Source organism: Procambarus clarkii, chromosome 2, assembly GCF_040958095.1.
Source record: "Procambarus clarkii isolate CNS0578487 chromosome 2, FALCON_Pclarkii_2.0, whole genome shotgun sequence".
Taxonomy (NCBI): domain Eukaryota; kingdom Metazoa; phylum Arthropoda; class Malacostraca; order Decapoda; family Cambaridae; genus Procambarus; species Procambarus clarkii.
The window spans coordinates 18,761,452-18,779,498 of NC_091151.1; the positions used below are offsets into that span (position 1 = coordinate 18,761,452).

General features: G+C 39.6%; 1 protein-coding gene across 1 annotated transcript in view; it reads left to right on the plus strand.

Moving 5' to 3' along the window:
• The window catches only part of LOC123749663 (uncharacterized), a 185,864-nt gene that overhangs the window by 34,451 nt on the left and 133,366 nt on the right, over nt 1–18,047 (plus strand). The window contains exon 5 of the mRNA XM_069323920.1: nt 11,219–11,318. Within this exon, the coding sequence (XP_069180021.1) occupies nt 11,219–11,318 (100 nt within the window). The remainder of the gene's footprint in view (nt 1–11,218; nt 11,319–18,047) is intronic.

Consider the following 18,047-nt stretch of genomic DNA (forward strand, 5'->3'; position numbering starts at 1 on the left):
GAGCCAGAGAGTGACGGTAAAGGGCGAGAAGTCGGACTTGCGAACAGTAACGAGTGGAGTACCTCAAGGATTGGTGCTGGGACCAATTCTATTTCTAATATACGTAAATGACATGTTTACAGGAGTAGAATCCTACTCTTGTAATCTGCGAACATGTCGATGTTCGCGGATGATGCAAAATTAATGAGAAGAGTTGTGACAGATGAGGATTGTAGGATCCTCCAAGAGGACCTGAACAGGTTGCAGATTTTTTTTTGTTTTTTTGTTTTTTTTTATTATTTTCTACCACAGACGTGGTCACACATTTACAATGCTAACCAACATATATACATTTCCTTTTGTCCTCCATGGACAGGGTTAGAGATCAGTTAAACATATAGTTCAGGGATTTATTGAACAATCAACCACAGACGGTGATTCGGTACTTTTAAAATGCTAAGCTAACCTACATACGTAAATACATAGATACACAGATTTACGTATGCCCTACATAAAGTGTTCGAAGTGTCATTAATGTGCACTTACAAAGGTGAAATGCAATTCTGATCAGCTTCTATATGTACTTTATACACATACATATACATACACACACATATATACATACATATACATGCATATATACACACACATGCATTCACAGACATTTGTTTCTTTTACTCTGACAGGGTGAGATAGCTGACAAACTAGTGTGCAATTAAGCACTTAATCACTGAAGGTGATTAAGGTGCTTTTACAAGCTCAGGTTATATAGTTACATCACATACATACATTGTATAAATGATACATTACATGGTCAATCTTGGATACAAGTCCAATATATCAAGTGTTCCAGTACTCATATAGTAATTACACAGTTCAGCATACCTCAGCCCAGGACGGCGAAAGTCAGACAATATGGGACATTCTACAATATAATGTTCAAGAGAGTGCATGTTTTCTCTTTCACAAAGTTGACACATTGTGTACTCGACATTTGGGTTTTGAGAAAGCTGCCAGATACGTCTATATCCCAGGCGAATTCTGGCCACGATAACATCACATGGCAGAGATGGTCAGAGAAAGGGCTACTGGAGTTCAACATGAGCAAATGTAAAGTTACGGAAATGGGATTAGGTGATAGGAGACCAAAGGGACAACACAAAATGAAGGGGAACTGCTTACCTGTGCAGATTCGAGAAAAAGACCTGGGAGTAGACGTAACAGCTAATATAATTCCCGAGGCACATATAAATAGGATATCGACAGAAGTGCTATACAATGGCAAAAGTTAGATCATCATTCAGAGACCTAAGTAAGGGGAAATTTAGGGTGTTTTACACTGCCTACGTGAAACCTGTCTTAGAGTATGCCACACCATCATGGAGTCCCCACCTGAAGAAACACACAAGGAAACTGGAAAGGTTCAAAGGTTTGCAACGAGGCTTGTCCCAGAGTTACGAGGGATGGAATATGAAGAGCGCATGGAGGAACTGAATCTTACGACACTAGAAAAAAGAAGGGAGAGGGGGGGATATGATAGGAACATAGAAAATACTTTAGGGAATTGACTGAGTGGATAGACGAAATGTTCACATGGAATACTAACAGAATGAGGGGACATGGGTGAAAGCTGGAAACTCAGATGAGTCAGAGATGTTAGGAAGTTTTCTTTTAGCGTGAGAGTAGTGGGAAAATGGAATGCACCTAAGGAACAGGTTGTGGAAGCAAACTCTATTCATAATTTTAAAACTAGATATGATAAGGAAATAGGACCGGAGTCATTGCTGTAAATAACCGACGGATAAATAGGCGGGATCCAGGAGTCAACGCTCGATCCTGCAGAAACAAAAAGGTGAATACTCACACACACACTGGAGTACTGGAGTTTAACACCAGTAAATGTAAAGTTATGGAAATGGGATCAGGTGACAGGAGACCAAAGGGGCAGTACACAATGAAGGGGAACAGCCTACCTGTAACGATTCGAGAAAGAGACCTAGGAGTGGATGTGACACCTAATCTAACTCCTGAGGCACATATAAATAGGATAACGACAGCAGCGTACTCTACACTGGCGAAAATTAGAACTTCATTCAGAAACCTAAATGAGGAGGCTTTTAGGGCGCTTTACACTGCCTACGTGAGACCCGTCTTAGAGTATGCCGCGCATTCATGGAGCCCCCACCTGAAGAAACACATAAAGAAACTGGAGAAGGTTCAGAGGTTTGCGACGAGGCTTGTCCCAGAATTACGAGGGATGGGATATGAAGAGCGTCTGAAGGAACTGAACCTTACGACACTAGAAAAAAGAAGGGAGAGAGGAGATATGATAGGGACATATAAAATACTCAGGGGAATTGACAAAGTGGAAATAGATGAAATGTTCACACGTAATAATAACAGAACGAGGGGACATGGGTGGAAACTGGAAACTCAGATGAGTCACAGAGATGTTAGGAAGTTTTCTTTTAGCGTGAGAGTAGTGGAAAAATGGAATGCACTTGGGGAACAGGTTGTGGAACAATATTCATACTTTTAAAACTAGATATGATAGGGAAATGGGACAGGAGTCGTTGCTGTAAACAACCGATAGCTGGAAAGGCGGGATCTAAGAGTCAATGCTCGATCCTGCAAGCACAAATAGGTGAATACACACACACACACACACACACACACACAAAGTGACAATACATCACTGGATCTCTTGCAACAGGTGGAAAGATAGTGGTATTGGTAAACTATACCCCCATCAAACAAGAGAAGATCGTAATATTAGTAAACTACACCCCACTCCCCCCCTATCAAACAAGAGAAGATTGTGATATTGGTAAACTACATCCCCTCCATCAAACAAGATAGTGGTATAGGAAAACTACAACCTTCCCCCCTCCCTCCGTCCCTATCAAATAAGAAAAGGCAATGCTATTGGTAAACTACGAGTCCCCCCCCCCAACCTCCCCCATCAAACAGATGATGCAGACAGGAACATGAGGACACAAAGCAAATATAGATAAACTGCAAAGGATAGCAACTGCAGAACTCTGGATGCGAGCTAACCCACTAATTATATGGACAACATGATGCGCGGGGCTACTGCTACTGCAATGCTGCTCATTTGCTTTTCTATGATGTGACTTAGGATTGTTGGATCATCATAGGCAGCCTTTTTCATCTGAAGATTTTCTATTGCTAATCTGAAGGTGGGCTCCTCCCACTATGGGGAACAAGTGTAGTTTGGGTGAGATGATATTGGGATCGAACTGCGTTTTCAGTAGACCCAGGGACTGGGTCTACTAGAAATCACTGGCGAAATCACTATTTACTCACAGTACAAAGAGCACGAACTTTACTCACTCACAGTAAGCACACTATGAACACTATTCACTCACAGTACACAGACAACGAACACTATTCCATCACGGTACACTGACTTAGAACATTATTCACTCAGAGTACACAGACTGAACACTACTCACTTACAGTACTCAGACCATGAACACTATTCACTCACAGTACATAGAATATGAATACTATTCACACACAGTACACAGACCACGAACACTATTCACTCACAGTACACAGAGCACGAACACTATTAACTAACAGTAAACCGACTATGAATACTATTCCCTTTCAGTACACAGACCATGAACACTATTCACAGTAAACAGACAATGAATACTATTTACTCACGATAAACAGACCACGAACACTATTCACTCACAATACACAGAGGACGAACACTATTCACTCAGAGTACACAGAGCACGAACACTATTCACTCACAGTACACATATCATGAAAACAATTCACTCACAGAACACAGACCATGGACACTATTCACTCACAGTACACCGAGCACGAACACTATTTAATCACAGTTCACTGACTATGAGCACTGTTCACTTACAGTACGCAGACTGAACACTACTCACTTTCATTACTACGACCATGAATACTATTTAATCAAAGTACTCATATGTTACCACCCTTGAGACTAAATAAGGTTCTTCCCCCCACAGTGTAAAGCAATGATAATAAATCGGCCATGCCAACAGATGTCTAGGGGTATAATTACATCACTGCATAAAATGGAGAACAATATATTTATGCTAAGGGGGACAAACATAACAACAATTAAATGTATAAATAATAGCCAGAAATGTTCTTCAGCATGCAATATCATAGAATGAAATTAATTATTGAGACATGAGCAATATCACCAGAACATGGATTAATCAATAGTAATACTCAAATCATCTAACCAGATAATTAACATTTATAAGGGGCTAAAATAACAGTGACCAATGACTTAGCTTAAAACACAACTCCTCTCGACAACAGCCGCCACGCTACTGCCCAGGCTTTGGTCCGCAGGCCAAACGTCGACTAAACGTCTACCAAAAAATCAACTAACCGTCCACGTAAACATTGTGGAAATTCTAATAACAAAATGCATCACTAGTATTCAAAACATTGTCAAACTAAAGAGTAGTAAACACTGGTACAACATTCCATACAATAATACGGCAACCAAATATGGGAATAAATAAAGGTAAAACTATAGACACTCGATTGACAACAATGTTCCCACACTGGCCATATCCAAATATGGTCAACCGCCCACACGGAGAAACTACATGCGAAATCTAACACCAAAAGCCTCACACACACTACACAGCATGCTATGTTATATATATAACATACAAAATCTTATATCATACAACTGGATGCAATATTAATTAGAGAACAAGACAATAAAGTAATATGAGAATCAGGAGTAATGGCAGAATCTTAGTAAGATTCATGACATCATACCATGAACACTATTCACTCACAGTACATAGAATATATATACTATTCACAAACAGTACATACACCACGAACACTATTCACTCACAGTACACAGACTACGAACACTCTTCACTCATAGTAAACAGAGCACGAACACTATTAACACACAGTAAACCGACCATGAACACTATTCTCTCACAGTACACAGACCATGAACACTATTAAATCACAGTACACAGACCATGAACACTATTTACTCACAATAAACAGACTACGAATACTATTCCTCACAATACACAGAGGAAGAACACTATTCACTCACAGTACAGAGACCACAAAAGCTATTTACTCATAATACACAGACTATGTACACTTTACACTCACAATACACAGACCACGAACACTATTCACTCACAGTATACAGAGCATGAATACTATTCAATCACAGAACACATACCTTGGAAACTATTCACTCACTGTACACAGACCATAAACACTATTCACTCACAGTACACAGACCAAGAATACTATTCACTCACAGTACACAGACCAAGAATACTATTCACTCACAGTACACAGACCAAGAATACTATTCACTCACAGTACACAGACCAAGAATACTATTCACTCACAGTACACATATTATGATCACTATTCACTCACAGTACACATATTATGATCACTATTCACTCATAGTACACATATTATGATCACTATTCACTCACAGTACATTGAGCACGAACACTCTTCACTCACAATACACAGACCACAGACACTATTCAATCACAGTACACTGACCATGAACACTATTCACTGACAGAGCACAAACACTATCCACTCAAAGTACACAGATCATGAACACTAATTACTCACAAAACACAGATAATGGACACTATTCTCTCACAGAACATAGATCATGAACACGATTAACTCACAGTATATCGATCATGAACACTATTCACTCACAGTATACAGATTATGAATACTATTCTCTCACAGTACACAGACAATGAACACTATTCATTATCAGAACACAGACCATGGACACTATTCACTCACAGTACACAGAGCACGAATGCTATTAACTCTCAGTAAACTGACCATAAACACTATTCCCTCACTGTGCAAAGACCATGAACACTATTTATTCACAATAAACAGACAACAAACACTATTCACTCACAGTACACAGACCATGGACACTATTCACAAACAATACGCAGAGCACAAACACTATTCACTCACAGTACACAGACTACGAACATTATTGACTCACAGAACACACAGCACGAACACTATTCACTCACAGTTCACAGACCATACACACTATTCCCTCACAGAATACAGATCACGAACACTATTTACTCACAGTTCACAGAGCAGCAACACTATTCACTCACAGTACACAGAGCACGAACACTATTCACTCACAGCACACACATCTTGAAGACAATTCACTCAGAGAACACAGACTATTGACACTATTCACTCACAATACACTTACCATGGACACTATTCACTCAGCGTACACAGACCACGAATACTATTTACACACAGTACACAGAACACGAGCACTATTCACTCACAGTACACAGACTGCGAACACTCTTCACTCACAGTAAACAGACCACGAACATTCTTCACTCACAGAACACAGACTATGGACACTATTCACTCACAGTACACAGACCACGTACACTATTCAATCACAGTACACTGACCGTGAACACTGTTCACTCACAGTACACAGACCATGAACACTCTTCACTCACAGTTTACAAAGCACGAACACTATTCCCTCACACTACAAAGACTATGAACACTATTCACTCATGGAACACATCATGAATACTATTCACTCACTGTCCACAGAACACGAACACTCTTCACTCATAGTAAACATAATATGAACACTACTCACTTACAGTACTCAAACCATAAACACTATTCACTCACAGTACACACCATGTACATTATTCACGCACAGTACATAGACCTTGGACACTATTCACTAACTATATGCAAAGCACAAACACTACTTACTTACAGTACATAGACTACGAACACTATTCATTCATAGTACACAGACTACGAACACAATTCCCTCACAGTACGCAGAGCACGAAAACTATTCCCTCACAGTACTCAGATCATGAATACTATTCTCTCACAATACACAAACTATGAACAATATTTGCTCACATTAAACAGAATACGAACACTATTCACTCATCGCACATAGACCACGATCATTATTTACTCACAGTACTCACACCATGAACACTATTCACTCACAGTGCATGGAGCACGAACGCTATTCATTCAGAGTACACACCCCACGAACACTATTTACTCACAAGACACAGACTACGAACACTATTTATTCACAGTACATCACAGAGCACGAACACTATTCACACACAGTACACAGACCATTAACACTATTCACTCACAGTACACAGACCATGAACAAAATTCACTCAGAGTACACCCCCCCATGAACACTATTTACTCACAGCACAGACTGCGTACGCTATTCACCTACAGCACAAAGACAACGAACACTATATTCACTCAAAGTACATATGCAAAGAACACTATTTACTCACAATACACAGACTACGATTACTATTTACTCACAGTACACGGGGCATGAACACTCACATTTAACAGACCAAGAACACTATTTATTCACAGTACATAGATAAAAACACTATTCACTAACAGTACACAGACATGAAAATTATTTACTCTCAAGTCCCAGACCATGAACATTATTCACTCACAATACATAAAACACGAACACTATTCACTCACAGTATTCAGCCACTGAACACTATTCATTCACAGTACACAGGCTATGAAAACTATATTCTCACCGTACACATACCATGACCACTATTCATTCAGAGTACCCAGACTATGAACACTATTCACTCACAGTACACAGACATGAACATTATATGCCATAAACTTTATTCACTCACAATACATAAAACACGAACACTGTTCACTCATAGTACACAGATCATGAACACTATTCACTCACAATGGATAGATAATGAACACTTTTCACTCACAGTACACATACCATGAACACGATTCATTCACAGTACAAAGACAACGAAAACTATTCACTCACAGTACAGAGGCCATGAACACTATTCACTCAAAATAGAACACAGGACACAGAATATACTCCCAGTACACAAACGATGAACAATATTCGCTCACCACACACAGTCCTAGAACGCAATTTACTCACAGTACAAAGAGAACGAACAAATTTCACTCACAGCAAGCAGATCAAGAACACTATTTACTCACAGTACACATATTGTAAACATTATTCACTCACAGTACATAGACCATGAACACGATTCATTCACAGTACACAGACAACGAACAGTTCACTCACAGTACATAGACCTTGAACACTCTTCACTCACAGTACACAGAGCACGAACACTATTCACTTACAGTATACAGAGCACGAACACTATTTACTCACAGTACACAGACCATTAACACTATTCACTAACAGTACAGAGGCCATGAACATTATTCACTTACGGTACTTATACCATGAACACTATTCACTCACAGTATTCAGCAACTGAACACTATTCACTCACAGAACATATACCATGAACACTATTCACTCCGAGTGCACAGACTACGAACACTATTCACTCAGAGTACACACCACCATCACTATTCACTCACAAAACACAGATCATGAATATTATTTACTCACATTACACATACTATGAACACTATTCACTCACAGCATTCAGACACCGAACACTATTCATTCACAGTACACAAGCTATAAAAACTATTCGCTCACAGTACACAGACTATGAACACGTTCAACAACCTGTCCTCTTGAAAAGAACGTCACATTTGGCTGTTTGCCCGTATGGCCGAATATGGACGTTATTTGAAAATGAACAAAAAATGAAAATAAATTTGTGACTTTTTTTTCAACAACATTAAGTTAAGGGTCCCCTGATAGGTTAGGTGGGCAGGAAATTCTCATAAAGTTTCAAAACGGTATGAAAAACGTTAATGGTAAGTTGCCTTTTCTAAGCTTGCCGAGTAAGCCAGACGACTCAAACAGAAAACGGGACAGTACGTCACTTTTGTGAGTCAATTTCATTTCAAATTACGTCCAAATTTGGCCATAGCGCGCATACAAGCGAAAAGTGACGTTATTTTTAAGAGGACGGGTTGCTTCACTCACAGTACACAGACCTTGAACACTATTCATTCAGAGTATACACCCCACGAACACTACTTACTCACAGTACACAGACTACAAACACTTTTCATTCACAGTATATCACAAAGCATGAACACTGTTCACTCACAATACACAGACCATGAACACTATTAACTTCACTCAATGTACATATGCAAAGAACACTGTTTACTCACAATACACAGACTACGAACACTATTTACTCACAGTACTCAGGGCATAAACACTTTTCACTCACAGTTAACTGACCAAGAACACTATTCATTCACAATACATAGATTATGAACACTATTCGCTAACAGTAAACTGACATGAATATTATTTACTCACATTATGCAGTCCATGAACATCATTCACTCACAATATCTAAAACATGAACACTGTTCACTTACAGTGCACAGACCATGAACACTTTTCACTCACAATATACAGATAATGAACACTATTCACTCACAGTATACAGACCATGAACACGATTTATTTACAGTACAAAGAGAACGAACACTTTTCACTCACAGTAAATAGACCAAGAACACTATTCATAGTACACATACTACGAACACTATTCACTCACAATGCACACAATGCACAGACCATGAACACTATTCACTCACAGTATGTTGAGCATGAACACTTTTCACTCACAGTACACAGACCATGAACACTATTCACTCACAGTATGTTGAGCATGAACACTTTTCACTCACAGTACACAGACCATGAACACTATTCATTCAGAGTACTAAGAGCACGAGCACTATTCATTGACAGTATACAGATCACGAACACTATTCCCTCACAGAACACAGAAAATGGACACTGTTCACTCACAGTATATTGACCATGAGCACTATATCTCACAGTATATCGTCCATGAACACTATTCACTCACCCTACACATTCTATGAATACTATTTTCTCACAGTACACATACAATGAATATTCACTAACAGTAACAAGACCGTGAACACTATTCACTCACAGTACACATTCTATGAAAACTTTTCACTCAGAGTACACAGAGTATGAACAATATTCACTCACGGTACACACCACGAACGCTATTCTCTCACAATACACAGACCATGAATGCTATTTACTCACATAACACATACAATGAACACTATTCACTCACAGTATTCAGACATTGAACACTATTCATTCAGAGGAAACAGGCAATGAAAACTTTTCACTCACAGTACACTTATCATGAACACTATTCACTCAGAGTACATAGGCTATGAGCACTATTCACTCACAATACACACCACGAACACTATTCACTCACAATACACAGATAATGTACACTATTCACTCAAGAGTACATACCACACGAACATTTTTTACTCACAGTACACAGTACTAACGCTATTCACCCACAGTACAATACTATGAACACTATTCACTCAAAATACATAGAAAAAGAACACTATTTACTCACAATACACCGATTACGAACACTATTCACTCATAATACATAGAGCACGAACACTAATCACTCTCAGTAACCGATCAGGAACATTATTTACTCACACTACACAGTAGGAACACTACTCACTCACAGTACACAGACCATGAAAATTTTTCACTCACAGTACACAGACCATGGACACTTTTCACTCACAGTACACAGCACGAACACCATTCACTCACAGTACACAGACCACGAACATAGGTAAAGACAGTTACAGTCTCTGTGTAAAGAAGGTTATCTTAGAAGCTGAGCAGCGGAGTTGCAGAATCTGTGATGAGAGTGACGTACTCCGCCACTACCTGAGAGAATGTGGAACACGTGAAAGACATTAGAAATATGTGTAGAATAATAAATCCCACATTGTTTGAGTTAGGAAAACACTATTTGTCAAATATTGTTACTGTTCTTAAAAGATTTCTCCATTTTACACCCGCAAGATAACGTATGATTTTAAAGGTTGACAGATGTTAATCTTCCTGTTTGAGAAGCTGTTCACTTGAGACAGTTAAGCAAGTCCCAGCTGTGTCTGGGTACAAGTGACAGGATGAACAACCCAGCGGGTTTTCTACCTTTTGGGGAGTGTTGTACATGCTGCTATGGCGGTATGTCTTCTCACAGGATGAGTGGCGCTGCCCAATAAACTCGTCCCTCGGGGTAAAATTTAGAATTTTAATTTAAGGTTATCATAAGTGGTCTTTACCTTGCAGAAACATTGTTCTGGACCAATTTGTGAACAAGAACCTCACCTCAACCATCCTACAGAAGATCACTGATGACTTCATCACCTTAAGGAATGCCGGCATGAAGGTATGTTGAGCTCAACACAATATGGTGAACTGAACACAAAATGGTGAGCTTAACATAATATGGTGAGCTGAACACAATATGGTGAGCTGAACACAATATGGTGAGCTGAACACAATATGGTGAACTGAACATAATATGGTCTGCTTAACACAAAATGGTGAGCTGAACACAATATGGTGAACTGAACACAATATGGTGAGCTGAACACAATATGGTGAGCTGAACACAATATGGTGAACTGAACATAATATGGTCTGCTTAACACAAAATGGTGAGCTGAACACAATATGGTGAACTGAACACAATATGGTGAGCTTAACATAATATGGTGAGCTGAACACAATATGGTGAGCTGAACACAATATGGTGAGCTGAACACAATATGGTGAGCTGAACACAATATGGTGAACTGAACATAATATGGTCTGCTTAACACAAAATGGTGAGCTGAACACAATATGGTGAACTGAACACAATATGGTGAGCTTAACATAATATGGTGAGCTGAACACAATATGGTGAGTTGAACACAATATGGTGAACTGAACACAATATGGTCTGTTTATGTGGGAACCGACCTGTGAGATTTATATTTATTTATTAATTTATATGAATTTATAAAATATAGAATATATATTTACGTTATTTATATATTTCGATAGCGATTTGTATGATGTTTAGCGGACTGTATTTCTGCAATTATTCTCACAAATCGATCCTTACACATTAGAGGGGGGTTTATATTAAATTTATATATATGCAGCCAATCAAACTACTGTATTAAACTACATATATTAGTTAATAAAATTGGAGGTGCCTTACTTTATTGTATGGTAGGCTTAGTCCACCAGGTATAACTAGGATGTAGACACCAAATTATCCTCATGAGAGGCAAGCTTCCAACACCCCAAGTAACTGATGTACCAAGATGAATTCTTGCTTCCTCTTCTTGTTCCTGTCAAAGGGCACTAGCTGTCAAGCCGGAATCCTAATATATGACAGCTATATCAGGGAAAACATTTATATATTATTAGATAAGGACCAAGGCCTAATTACCTGTATTTAGTGGCTCGTTCGCGTCCTAACTGGTTCACCCTAATATCTACTTAACATTAACTGGCCAGAAATGATTAGATAAACGGGTTTCGGTAAGATACTTCCCTTGTTTAGATGTTGACTGCGTGTTGATGATGGAACAATCACTAATTTGATCTCCATAACACTTCGTCCAAGAGAATTATAGGAGCTGAATTTGCTCCAGCCACTATGGTCTTAACAATGGCTGACCTCCCTCACCACTGACCCATCTGGCTCTCTTTGTCCAGATGTCAATATGTGGTAGAAGGGTCACATTTACTCTATTATGATACTAATAATTAAGTTAATTCAAATGAGATGCTTTTATGATGTTATAAGTCCAAAGACTACTGTATTTAAGAATAATTCCCAACAGAATAGCTGGTGAATTTATAGTACTATGTGGCAATGATATCCCATTTTCTATTGATGGAAAATTCCACTACAAGCTATATTTTCTATGGGTTAACTTGTGTATACAACACAGCAGCAATATTATCTGCTTCTTGCATTTTATATTAGTAATGGTGTCGGGTTTTCCGACATAATTCCCCGGGGGCCGCTCACAGGTCGCAGTCCTATTTAGAACAGACGAACACTGTTAATCCTCCTTCGAATTATTAGCTTAATTTGATGTTAATTGTTAGTAATCACACATTTGTGTGTTTGTTCGTACAGGACGGATGTCCCGTACTCAAGTTGCAGCGGTTAGAAGTCTAATGCAATTTCATTTCCCTGTTAACTCTTGTGAGGCTAAAATTCTAGCCTATTACATATCAACCCAGAGTACTGAAAGTGATCAAGTACTACAGTCAAGTATGATTCAGGGACTGCAGTGAGATCAGTGACATTAGATATAACTTGAAGCTTGTTCAGGTAACTGGTCACTGATATATAAACACTGAGGCCCATGAAATTCATCTTGATTAAATAATAAATGTATCAAAATCAGTTGTCAGATTAATTGTGGTTTAATTTAGTTAATTGATTCAGAGGATTGAATATCCCATCATTAAAGTCAAGTATGGTTCTGTGATTGCAGTGGGTTCAGTGACATTGGTCGCAGTGACTTGTAGCTGTTTAGGCTACTGTTCACTGATTTGCCGCTGAGGCCTCATGAACTCATCTTCAGCTTTAAATGATGATATTAACATCAACCTCTGTTGGTATAGTCAGCTGTAATCTCCTTAGTATAATGCTACTGGAGAAATATAATCAGCTGACAAATTTAGATTTCTACTGGTATTGTTTATCTGCAGACATAGGTCTCCTCAGGCTTAATACTGGGCCTGAGAGTAATTTACCTCTTGCAGAATTTAGCATGGTTATGCCCTGATATTTAGTAGGGCTACCGATGAATCGATGGTAGTAGTCTGTACCTACAAGGATACCGAAGTCGGTGAGGTGATCAGACTTAATATTATCTGCCAATTTTATTCCTCTATTTCTCAGGAATTTGGCTGTTGCTCTCAGACCTTGTACTTGTAGGTCTACTGGTATTTTGTCCACCACAATGGCTTGTACTTGACAGACGTACCTGCCTAAACGTACTGATGGTTGTACCACCTGATAGACTTGAGGTCCTGTATCGGTTAGAAACTCTGAGATGTTGATTGTCGTCTGGGCTACAGGCCTTAATTGTAGTTCATCTGCCAACCTTTTAGTGACATAGGTTCTCTGGGACCCTTGGTCAAACAACCCACGGGTATGGTTCATTTCATTCTCCCTGCATTATCCATACTGGCTAGTTGGTGAAGCCTTGTGGGGCTTGTACTTGGGTTGCTCATAATGCTGAACAAGCTCTGATGGTAGCCTAGGGTAAAATTCTGCACTCATTAGGCTATAATCCTACCTCTACTAGAGGTTAGCACTTAAAATTAATACACATTATATATATATATATATAATCATACACTCTAATGATTTGAGTGATAAACCAGTGTCACTGGAAGTACCTTTAGGTTAGCTCCTCAATTATTACCCTAGGATGGTATAGACACTAATTAATCACTCAAAGGTGTAATGATCATAAGTAAATTATTATATATACAACTCAACTCGAGTTGATAAAAATTACACCCAAAATAGGGCCTGTACCATTCATTAATGGTGCTAGGTTGTTCAATGTAGTACAACTAGACTATGGTAATAATGGGACTAGTATGAACAATAAATAGTTCAACAAGTCAATGGTAATATCCTACCCTGTTGTGGGTTGGCAATTAGTAAATATTGTATTGTGAACACTAGTGCAATATATATTAAATAATTCTCTATTTAAGAGAAATAATATACACAATTATTGATGATAGCCTCTTAATTGCCTCTATGAAACTTGTAGTATTATCAAGAAGTATTAAATATTATTAGTAACCTCGCGAAATTAACACCACAAAATTCGTGAATAATCTTGCGATAGCACAGCCACTAATTTGGCTGGCTTTAAAATAAGCGCTGTCACTTCAGGGAATAACACCCCACCAATTGGTGGTTGACCATGAAACCGCTGATGAGGCTGGACTGAGGGGCTCGTGAGCTCGCTCAAGACTACGCTGCCGGTCACTGACTGGCGATGTATTGTTATTGTATACATTGCACTAGTACGAGTGTATTTAATGAATCCACTGGTTACCTCTGGTTCATCCCATACAAAGATGACAAAATAGCCTGTCATCCGGCTCGAAGATGACCATATAATGTAGGCAGATTCGAACCGGTTCTGTACTATCTTGGTTCAAAGGACCATATAATATGGGAACCGACCTGTGAGATTTATATTTATTAAATTTATATGAATTTATATAGAATTTATATATACATTAATTTATATATTTCGATAGCAATTTGTATGATGTTTAGCGGACTGTATTTCTGCAATTTTTCTCACGAATCGATCATTACACATTAGGGGGTTTATATTAAATTTATATATATGTAGCCAAACAAACTACTGTATTAAACTACATATATTAGTAAATAAATTGAGGAGGTGCCTTATCTTATTGTATGGTAGGCTTAGTCCACCAGGTATAACTAGGATGTAGACACCAAATTATCCTCGTGAGAGGCTAGCTTCCATCACCCCAAGTAACTGATGTACCAAGATTAATTCTTGCTTCCTCTTCTTGTTCCTGTCAAAGGGCACTAGCTGTAAAACCGGAATCCTAATATATGACAGCTATATTAGATGAAACATTTATATATTACTAGTAGTACCCGCCACGCGTTGCTGTGGCTCAATCTGGGTAAAGGGGGAAAGAAAGAAAAGGGAAAGCACACGTTTATAATATGTTTAATTTTCCAATGCTTGTGGGTATACAATATTTTTTGTTGTTCCATTGTCTGAGGAGATATAGAGACTATCTGGTTTGCCGACTCTAGAACACGCAAAATATAATTGTCCATGTGAGAAGCAATCCGTGTCTAGATATAAACTGCACAAGTCTGAAGATTGGCCCTGAGCTTTGTTGATGGTGATTGCAAACGTCAATCGAATTGGAAATTACAATCTCTTAAATTGAAATGGCATATCTGTTGGAATCATAGGAATGCAGGGAATGTGGACATCTTCACCTTTGTAAAGTCCTGTCAAGATTGTTGCTTCTATGACGTCGCTGATTAATTTGTTTACTGCAAGGCGCATGGCATTGCAAAGTTTTGGCTGGTTGATATTACGCAACATGATAATTGGCACGCCGATTTTCAATTGCCACATGTGTGATGGTATCCCTGGCAGATCGAGTGAATTCAAAAATTCTGTTGGATAACTAACCGTTTCGTCTGCTTTCTCAACAATGTCCACGGACTTTTATGTGTCTGCCTCGCTTTGCATGTTAGACTGAATAATATTGTTAAGTTCGTGTGCCGGATGCTTTGGAAATGTTGCACGTGGGAGTTTCAATGAATTGCATGTTCAGTGGCAATTTCAAAGCCGAGGTAGCAGTTCTTCCACCTGGTAGCAATGTCACAGTTAATCAGGACGATGCAAGAGCTAAGGCTATGCCATTTTGGGATCGAAATGCTGCCAGAATCAATCTAATTAGAAAGGTTAGCTAACCATTAGAAAGGTTAGATGCTCCAGTTCTTCCTGGCGCATCTAAGAAAATTTCTCAAGCCCGTTATTGACAGTTGGAAATATTTAATTGTAAATGCCTTTTCGCTTAAGCATTTGATTAGGAATATTTGATTGCACACATGACAACAGATCACCTGTGTTGTAACTTTGTTCACGACGCAATTCTACATCGAACGAAGCAGCAGCAGATCGATTTGGTGATGGCATTTTCAATTGATTGAGAACTTCGTTCGTGATTTCTAAGCGCAAATCTTCAAGCATTATCAACGCTTTGTTATAGATTTCTGCTGTGAAATCCATGTTCATATTTGAATTTTCCTTGCGTATTCGACGTACAATATCTTCAGCCATGTGCAATTTATATTTCTTCCATAACTCTGTTGGAGGTGAAGGAGAGCCAGTGGTCAATATGATTGCAAACAATGCATGATTTTTATTTGGATGTGACGTGTTGGACGCGTCATTAATGCATACATCCCAGTGTCGGTCGTTCTTCAATTAATTCAGAGGTTGACATGCACTACAGAAAGTGGCATGTGTAACGCCGTTGACAAATCTCAATTGCTGGAAGACGTTGATCCAGGCACATTTACCAACAGCATGCGAAGAAAGAAGTATTTATCTTGATTGGGATGCACGGTGTAGTCTGCCTATCGTAGTTGTTGTTGTTGTTGAGTTAGGGGCGACGACGATCGTGGGATCCGATGCGCCCCGGCGTACCCGTGAAGGGTGAATCGCAAAGCCAGGAAAGGCGAAATGCTAAGCCAAAACGCGAAACGAGTGACGCCAAGCACTACCCTGGAAACACAAACCGAAACTGTGTCTATTTTCCGCTTGTTACAACTTGTAATAAAGTTGTTACATCTTGGCTTAACGTGTTTATGACGTATTAGAACCTTGTTACAACTTGCTATATTAGTTGTTATAACTAGTTAGGAAGTGCTAAAACTTGTTCGAACGTTGTACCAACGTCGTAGTTTCGGTGTGTGTTTGGCGGGTAGAAACTAATATGCCACACGGCAAAGCTACGCACAAAGGGAGAGGCAGAAGCACATAACAGAACAGGGCAAACAAACAGCCAGAAGGGCACACAGCATGTCATAGAGTAAATACACAAGAAATCAGAGCACATACTTGCCCGGGAACTTGGCCCGCGGGAATCTTACATTGAACGCCTCCCAGAGCCCCCATTGCCAAGGGTCTCGTCCATCCACCGGGGACGCCATAACATCCGGAACCGGGGCAACAAACACCTGCAAACTGGGGACCCAGAAGGTAGAACTCATGAGGCGAGAAGTCGCCACTCGCCCCCACAGGAAGGGAACTTGCCCTCCACGAAAGCACTCCGGTCCGTCAGACAGCAGTAACTCGGCAATCTTCGACCAGTGACCCGGTGGCATCACAGACGCCGGCAACACGTCCCCCAGGGCCCCAACGCGCACCCGCACCACAGGGGTACCCGCGGCCCCGGGCACACCACCAGACGACAGCAGGCGTGCATCCTTCCGTAACGTCACCACCAGGCCACGCCCAGCACCAGAGTCCACACCATCCCTGGCAGCGGAAGCCACCACCCC